Source organism: Delphinus delphis, chromosome 19 (genome assembly GCF_949987515.2).
Source record: "Delphinus delphis chromosome 19, mDelDel1.2, whole genome shotgun sequence".
NCBI lineage: Eukaryota > Metazoa > Chordata > Mammalia > Artiodactyla > Delphinidae > Delphinus > Delphinus delphis.
This window is the reverse complement of record NC_082701.1, coordinates 10823203-10831816: the sequence shown is the minus strand read 5'-3', so window position 1 is coordinate 10831816 and position 8614 is coordinate 10823203. Positions and strand designations below refer to the sequence as shown.

Sequence of the window (8614 nt, the reverse complement as noted above, 5' to 3'; positions counted from 1 at the left end):
CCACAGCTCGCCCAATCAGAGCGCGGGAGAGCTGGCCCTGGCCGCTCGGCTTTAGCAACGTCGTTAGCAACACGTGGGGCGGGAGGAAGAGTGGGGAGAGAAGGGAGGAGGGAGCCGCGCGCGGGAGGGGGTGGGGAGGGAGCGAGCGCGCGGGAGGGGGAGGAGAACTGACGTCAGCGGGAGAGTATTATGGTCTGTCGTGCGCTGGCTGCTGCTTTTCTGCTCCTGGAAGCGGCCAAGGGGGGAAGCGGCGAGTCAACATGGAGCTTTCAGCGGTGGGGGAGCGGGTGTTCGCGGCCGAAGCCCTCCTGAAGCGGCGCATACGGAAAGTAGGTGCCCCCAGGCCTTGGGCCGAGCCCTCCCCTCCCGGCCCGGGTTCCCTCCCCCTGCTGCAGCCCAGCTTCCCTTCCCCCAGGTCCCAGCAGCGGCCGCGGCCGTGGCGGCGGCTCTGAGCCCAAGCGCTTTCCTTAGACTTGCAGCGATGCACAGATTGCATGGGTGGGGGGTGGGGGGCGGGGTGGGGGGAATGAATGCCGGTGCATGCACTTTGTGCAGCGTTTCGTGCAGGGGTGATGCAGCGGGCGCTTGCCTTTCGCGGTGGGATTTCGCGCATTCATTCGGTGCATGCATTTTTTTGCATGTATTTCTCGTGTCCTCGTCATGCATTTTTCCCCGTGCACACATACATTTTCCTTTTTACATCCTCAGGGACGCATGGAATACCTCGTGAAATGGAAGGGCTGGTCGCAGAAGTAAGTAGGTTCTGTGCAATTCTCAACCCCAGACTGTTATTTGGGAGCTTGCTTTCTTCCTCTTTTTCCCTTTACGTTGAAATACAATACAATGCAACAAGAAAAGTTACAGACATACACACACCTACCCGCGGCTCTTTCCCTGCTCCCGGGACTGATGCCCACTTCTTCCTGATTCCTTTTAGGTACAGCACATGGGAACCTGAAGAAAACATCCTGGATGCTCGCCTACTCGCAGCCTTTGAGGAAAGGTAGAGGCCCCTCCAAGCTTCGACTTCTCACTTAGAACATGAAGGGTGGCTCCTATCCAGCTTGAACTGGAGGCCCACTTGGTTTCTTTACTCACACACCCCTTTCTCCCTCCTTCCTTTCTGCAGGGAACGAGAGATGGAGCTCTATGGCCCCAAAAAGCGAGGACCCAAACCCAAAACCTTCCTGCTCAAGGTAGGATGGCAGTGTCCAGTGGTGGGCAGCAATGTTATGTCAGTTTGTGGGAAGCGGGCCCTGAGGGCTTGTGAACCAGTGGGGTGTCCTATTCGTAATCTAGGGGGGAGTCCCCAGACAGTCTGTCACCAAGTCACTGGCACTGCTAAGTGTGTCTTGAGGGGAGGGGTATTTTAGAATTCCACACTAGAATTCCTTTATCGGACCCCCCAGCCATCCCAAATAGACATGTAATCAAATACAAGAAGTGTGCTTGGTGTGGATGGCTGCTTCCAGATAGATCGTCTACTCCTTCCTCCAGACTGCTGCCCCTAAGCTTCACCCCAACCCATATAGAAATTCCAAGGCATCAGAGAGTGTAGCAGGGAGGGTGGGGCTGGAAGAGGGGTGGGGAGGTGGGGGCGGTGGACAGGGCACTGCTCTGCTCTTGACACTGCATTCTCTTCTTGCAGGCCCAAGCCAAGGCAAAGGCCAAAACTTACGAGTTCCGAAGTGACTCGGCCCGAGGCATTCGGATCCCCTATCCCAGCCGCTCACCCCAAGAACTGGCCTCTACTTCCCGGGCCCGTGAGGGCCTTCGGAACATGGGTCTTTCGCCACCGGGGAGCAGCAGCACCTGCCGAGTGGAGCCCCCTCGGGACCGTGATCGAGAGAGGGAGAGGGAACGAGAGCGTGAACGGGGTGCTAGCCGCACAGATGACAAACCCAGCTCGCCAGGCGACAGCTCCAAGAAGCGAGGTCCCAAGCCCCGGAAAGAGCTCCTGGACCCCTCACAAAGGCCCTTGGGAGAACCCAGTGATGGCCTTGGAGATTACCTCAAGGGCAGGAAGCTGGACGACACTGCTTCCGGGGCAGGAAAGTTCCCAGCTGGCCACAGTGTGATCCAGCTGGCTCGAAGGCAGGACTCGGACCTGGCCCAGTGTGGTGTGGCCAGCCCCAGCCCGGCTGAGGCCACGGGCAAGCTGGCTGTGGACACCTTTCCAGCCAGGGTCATAAAGCACAGGGCCGCCTTCCTGGAGGCCAAAGGCCAGGGCACCCTGGACCCTGGTGGCCCCCGGGTCCGGCATGGCTCAGGCACCCCCAGCTCTGTGGGGGGCTTGTATCGGGACATGGGGGCCCAAGGGGGAAGGCCCTCCCTCATCGCCAGGATCCCAGTGGCCAGAATCCTGGGGGACCCAGAGGAAGAATCCTGGAGCCCCTCTCTGACCAACTTGGAGAAGGTGGTGGTCACCGACGTGACCTCAAACTTTTTGACCGTCACAATTAAGGAAAGTAACACGGACCAAGGCTTTTTTAAAGAGAAAAGATGAATTGCTGGGTGGGTGATCCCAGGACAAGAGAGCAGGAGAGAGAGTGAGAGTGCAAACTTGGCATAATGCTTTTTATTTCTGGGTGGGAGGTGGCCTTCTGGCTGGTCCTTTCCCATCCCTACCTTCACATAACCCCCTTCCTTTCATCCCTCCCCCTCAGTTTTGGTTGGAAAGATTATCTCTAGAGTTATATTTTCTATTAGATGTAAATATGTTATTTAAGAAAAAATATCTAAATATATATATTTCAACTCTTGAAGTTGTTTTATTTAAACGAGGAGAGAAAGAGAGACTCAGTGTGGTTCAGTTGGGGCAGACAGGCTGAGATGGGCAGGAGGGGCCTGACAGCCACCCAGGGCACTAGGGAGGATGAAGACCTGGGCACTGGGCCTCTGATGGTGTCAGGAGAGACTCAGCCAGCCCACCTAACCCCTCCTCCCTTTTCCTACAGCCCCAGGTCACACCCCTGGAACCAAGGCAGGACCTGGATTTTTTCTCTCTTCCCATTGGTGGGCCAGGCCAACAAAAGGTTGGCTCCCCAATCAGAAAGGAAGGGGGTGGGGTCAGTCTGTTATTCTTTTTCCTAATTTTTTTTTTTTTTTAAGATTAAGAAATCTGTTGCGGGGAGAAAGTATTAACTGGAGTAACATTTTGTGTGTGAGGTTAAAGGTAAAAAGTTGCGGGTGGTTGGGGAGCAGCAGATTTCTCCCAGGACCACACCAGAAAAAGCACTTTACGGGAGATGTGTGTGTTGTACACGCAGATCGGATCGTGTGTATGTCATGTGGACAAAATCTCCCAGTTCCCTCGATTCCTTTCCTTACTCCACAGAAAGAAAAGAAATCCAGCGAATCTGTTTACATTCCCGAAATGCCAGGATAAATTGGGAGGATTGCATGTCAGTGCCCAGAGTTCGAGGCGCTTGTTGTTTTACAAGAAAAGTGGTCGGGGTGGACTTTTCCTTTTCGCGTCCTCTAGTTACGCCAGAAGAGACGGTGGCCCCCACCTCCCAGGAAGAGTTGGACTAGCCTCCCTCCCTCGGGGAGGGCGGGCCGCCAGCTCTCAGGAGAATGTATGGCCAGACAGGCCCACCCTGCGGGACCCACAGAGGGAGGGGCGGCTGGGAGCGGGGGCCGCAGCTTGGCTGGGAGTGCGATGGAGGGTCTGGGCTTGGGGCTCGGGGCTCGGAGCCGGCAGGACTCGCATCCCGGCGGTTTCGGCTGGGAGAGGGGAGGGGCGAGGGGAGGTTTCCATCCAAGAGTGCGCATCAGAACTTTTCCTTTTTTTTTTTTTTACCCCCTTAAAAGCAAAAGCTATAATTTATAGGCCTTTTCGATTCGCGGAGTGTTCTCTATTTGAACTCGACATTCAAACTCCGCCAGAGGGGGAGGGAGGAGCGGGAGTTGGAGAAGAGACGGCTGGGGAGGCCTTGCGTGGCGGCGGGTCCCGGGACGCCCCCCCCGGCCGACTCCTGACCACGCTGTGCTCCAGGGTCGCAGAACGCGCGCTCCTCTTTTGACTCAAAAGCACAAATCTGTCCCCCTCACATCCCGGTCCCTTCGAGGAATGATCCTGCGGCCTCCCCGCCCTCCCCCACCCTTAAAGGGCCAGCGGGGATCTAACTTCCCATTGCTAGTGGAGGGAGGGGCGAGGGGGCCCCGAGCCTTGAGAGGAAGCACAGATTCCGGGCGAGCGCGGCGGGGACCCGGGATTGAGGGGGGAAACTTCTCGATGCTGGGGGGACAGGGCGGGAACCCCAGCCTGGTTTCTCTTCCTCACTCCCCGTATTCCCACCTCCCTCTTCTCAGGCTCTCTCTCCTCCAGACTTTTGCCTTTGAAGTGAGGGGGTAAAAAAGAGGAAGACGGTGTACTACATGATTTTTTTTTTAATTATGAAATTGCGCCTGTAAAGAGAAGCCCCTGGAATGGGGATTTTTAAATGCTCGCGTTTGTAAAACTGGTATTTTAGACTTTGTATAAAGAAGCGCCGTTGACCAAGTGTATCTATTTAAATATCGACGCTATTTTCAGATGAAACTTCATTGACGGGACATGTCTGTTACCGAGTGGAAGGTCACTCCGGGACACGTGTCTTTACCTGGCTGCCGCCTTCCCTCCCTCCCTTCCTCCCTTCGCCCTCATCTCCCTCCCTCGGGGCTGACTTTGCCCCTTCCCCCTGACCTTTCCCGGCTAGCGTCGTTCTGCCCCACCGTCCCTCTGTCCTGCCGTCTGTCCGTGGCCATTCGCTCGTCTCTTTTACTCTCTTTTGCGACGCTGACCTGGGGGTGGGTGGGCAGGGCCGGGGCCGCGTGGCTGGGAGTCTGCAACCGCGCGGGATGTGTGCGTGTTGGGTTTATTTAATTCTAAGATTTGTACAAATCTCGACTCGATCTCTGCCTCAGCTCGAGTGAAGGTTGGCACCTATCTTCCGCGGTTGTGAATGTCTGTATCCAATACCGCTTTTTACATGTTTAAATATATACTTTGTAAATAGAGACGTGTCTCGGATTTATTCCTTTTTGCTGGCCCTCGAGAAGAGGGAACAGGCGCCTCGCGGGGGAGAGGATCCTTCCCTCCTCGCTCATTTCCCATCCCACCCCCCTCTCTCGCCCTGTCGGCCCTGGACGATTCCGTTTCCAGTAGGCCCTTCCCCAACTGAGGGGATGCCAAACCCGGCGGTGGAGAGGGGTAGGCTTGGGAGGGAGCGGGATGTGACCCTTCTTAGCCTTCTATAAGGGGATGGTCCTGGCTTTCCTCACCTACGGACTGCACTTCTCTGCGGCCTGGGCAGAACTCGGGGATCTCGGGAAGATGGGCCCGACCTCTGGGTTCCCTTTTCTTCTGGCAGGACTCCCGCAGCGCACCCCACCCCCAGGCCTGAGGTACTGGTCCCTGACGCCCGGCGCCTCTGTGCCGCGCTCCCCCGGCTTCCCCGCCAGCTCACCAGTGCTGTCTGGGGACCCGCCCCCCAGACCCACCTAGCCTCGCCAGCGCTCCCCGAAATGCAGCGCCTCGCGCCTATTGATTGAGGAATTGAGTTCGCGGGTATTGCTAGGCAACTGGCTGCTCCGAGCTGGCGCAGAGCGCGCTGATGTGATTAGTGAACCCGGAGCTGCCGCGGCGCAGCCCCGCGCCCCCGCCCCCGCCAACCCCCACTGCCTCTCAGTCTCCGGTCTTCTGGGGGGCAACACCCCCATCGCTGGGCGAGGAACGGTCTGGGGTAGAGCAGAGCACAGGGTGGGGTGGGGGTTTCTCAGATTTTCCTGGCCGAAGACTGCAGCAATGGGGCGGGGTCGTGAAGCCGGCACAGAAGAGCCGCCCTTGGGACCCCAAAGAGGCCACCACATTGAGCTCACTTCCACCCCCATAGCCCTAGCAGACGTCGCCCCGTGGAGAAGCGCGGATCTAGGCGTACTTGGCAGAGCCCGAAGGGAGGCGTGTGGGCACGCGTAGGCTGGCGCATCTCCTGCTCTTGTCCATCGAATCGGTGACCCCACGTTTGGCGGAGCTCTCCCCGCCTCCTTTCTCTAGTCTGTGGCCTGTGTGAGGACCCGGGAGGGAGGGCGCGGCCAGGAGCCTGGGCTTGGGGCAGTGGGTCACCCTTCGGACGTGAGGGACTGGGCCGGCGGGCAGAGTCAGAGGGCGGGGAGTGGAGTGGCTTGGCGAGGGTCGCGGCGGGCGGCCAGCCCCAAAGCCCCAAAGCCGTGGCCCCGCTGCTCCACCAAGACTCCCTCCCGCATTGGGCAGCAGAGTGGGCTCGTGCTTTGGGAGATAGGGAGATGGAGGGCACCGACTCTGCCCACTTTCCCCAGTTGTTTGGCCACCACCAGCCTCGGCTTTGATCTGGTGCTTTTTCCACGAGTTTCCGTTGCCTGGGCAGATTCTCTGGGAAAGAGACCAGGTGTGGAGGCCTGGGCCTGTGGTGCTGCCTCCGGCTGGGGCATTCCTTTGCCTCCGGATGGCAGGGCGGCCTCGTGGGGCCGCCGCCAGCGCGGAGCCTGGCCCAGCACACACACTGGTTGAACTGGAATCTTTATGGCTCTTCGGAGAGCGTCGGGTTGGATTTTTTTTGGTCCCTTTGATGCTTAACAGTACAGATGCTAGTCGAGGCCCCGTGCTGTGTGCGGGAGACCCAATGGCGAACAGGCCTGCCCTCGCACTTTGGGGGCTCGTATTCTGATTTCCTCTTCTCACCCCAAAGTCCCCTGGGACCAAAGGGGTGCTTCGGTCCAGCTGGAGTTCTAGTTGGAGCGTCTCAAGGCTTGCTCGGGCTCTACCTCCAGCCTTGGGAGCCTGGACACGGCGAAAGAGGCTGTGGCCTGGGGCCGGGGCTTTCTTCGTGAGACTTTGGAAACGGAGGCTGCTGGGGGGCATCTAAGAGCGGTTGGGTTGCGGGTCGTCCAATTCGGTTCCCCTTAGCAGCTCGGAGCCCCGGGGTGGGGAATGTTCCCCGCGCGTCCAAAGAGCCCTCGGCCCGATCTTCGCGGGTCGCGCGCGCCCTCTAGAGGCGATGGCCTCAGCCCCGCTCCCTGGCGCCCACCCCCTCCGCGGCGGCGGTGCCTTTCTGGGTCCCAAAAGGAGAAGGAAACGCCTCATCTCCCCTACCCAAAAGTACTCTAGAGTGGGCCACCGCGGGCTCCCCCTCTGCGCTCTCCCTTCGGCCAGGCCCTCCAACCACAAAGGTAGGGAAGAAGGATGTGTCCAGCCCGCCAGATCCACCAGGCGCCCTCGGGCTGGACCAGGAGGCGCGGGGCTGAGCCCCCGGGATGCCGCGGGCCAGGTCGGGCCCCTTGGCAGCCCAGCCCATTCTTCTGGGAAGGCGGTGGATTAGGCGATCAGATCAGCAGCGCAGAAACTAACAAAGGCCAGTGTGGGTCAGGGCCCCCCCTCGTGCACGTCTGCCCGGCGCTCTGTACAAGTGGACTCGGGCCCGCCACCGGGAAGGGCGCGGGCTCTCACTCCCTCTAGCCCGCTTTTTCCCGGCCATCCCCAACCCCTTTCTGCTGCTCTCAAAGGCCCAGGACAGGACAGCTAGGGTCGTCCCTGCCCACCTCCTCCAAAAGAAAGCCGCTGCAGCCACCGAAGGCACAACAAAAGAAAACATGCCCGCAGCCTTCCCTGCAGGAATCTGATTGCAAATTCGCAGGGCGAATTCTGGAGCCTGGCAGAGCTGGGGGGGGTGCACTGCTGTTTGTATTGGGAATCTCCTCCCAAACTAAAACATTCAGGCCTTCGCCCCAACTAGCCTTTCAATCAGTGGTGGCCAACATCCAGGCCCAACTTCTCTCTTTACTTCAAAGGGAGCTTCATTCTCCCCAGAGGCTGAAATTTATGAATAAATTCATGCTGAGGGTAATGCAAACCTTAAAGGACCAGGGAAGGTTATATAATAAGCAAATCATCTCTTTATTATGAGCCATGGGTTAGGAGTCGCAGTAGCACCACTGATTCAGTTTCTTGTGCTTCATGGCAACTCCCCTGGAATTTTATTGCTGTGTCCTTTAGAAGTGTTACCACGTGTGGTGGATTCAAGAGGTTAAGCAGCTTTCCAACACAGTATCATTGGATACTGGGTGTGTGTGTGGAAATTTTGTTTTAACCTAAAGTGTTAGTTTCTGGGAGATGTCTCAGAGTGAGTTTATAATGTATTGCAGCATCCCTGGCCTCTACCCACTAGACGCCAGTAGCAACAACACTCACCCCTGCCCCCGAGTTGTGGCAACCAAAATTGTCTCCAGGAATTGCCGAATGTCCCCTTTGGTGCCAAACTGCCGTCCCTGGGAAACGCTGGTGTAGGGACTCATGACCAACCCCACCTCTTTGCTTAGAAGAACATTTTTTTTTTCCATCCCAGGAAAGTGGCTGAGCCTTTCCCAAAGCCTTTAATTTTTTCACCCCATGATTCAGTTCAAGTCCAGATAACGATTTTGCCTCAAGAAAGGGAAAGTGAAGAGACTGTTGTTTCCAGGTATCACTCATGACATACACCAGGCTGGAAAGTTAAGAAAAGAATTTATTGATATACTAAGAGTTAACAAAAAGTTAAGACAAAAATCCTGACACCTTTGCTAATGACTCTCCCCTGCAAAATAAATTAACATCAGTCTA

The 8614-nt window shown here is 57.4% G+C and overlaps 1 protein-coding gene across 1 annotated transcript; it reads left to right on the top strand.

Annotated features, from left to right (window-relative positions):
* Window positions 1-242: 242 nt before the first annotated feature.
* On the top strand, window positions 243-3448 carry CBX8 (chromobox 8). Its single transcript, XM_059998602.1, has 5 exons — window positions 243-329; window positions 709-752; window positions 938-1003; window positions 1130-1196; window positions 1649-3448. Exons 1-5 carry the CDS (start codon window positions 261-263, stop codon window positions 2504-2506), a joined length of 1104 nt encoding a protein of 367 aa, XP_059854585.1. The 5' UTR covers window positions 243-260; the 3' UTR covers window positions 2507-3448.
* The last annotated feature ends 5166 nt before the right edge of the window (window positions 3449-8614 follow it).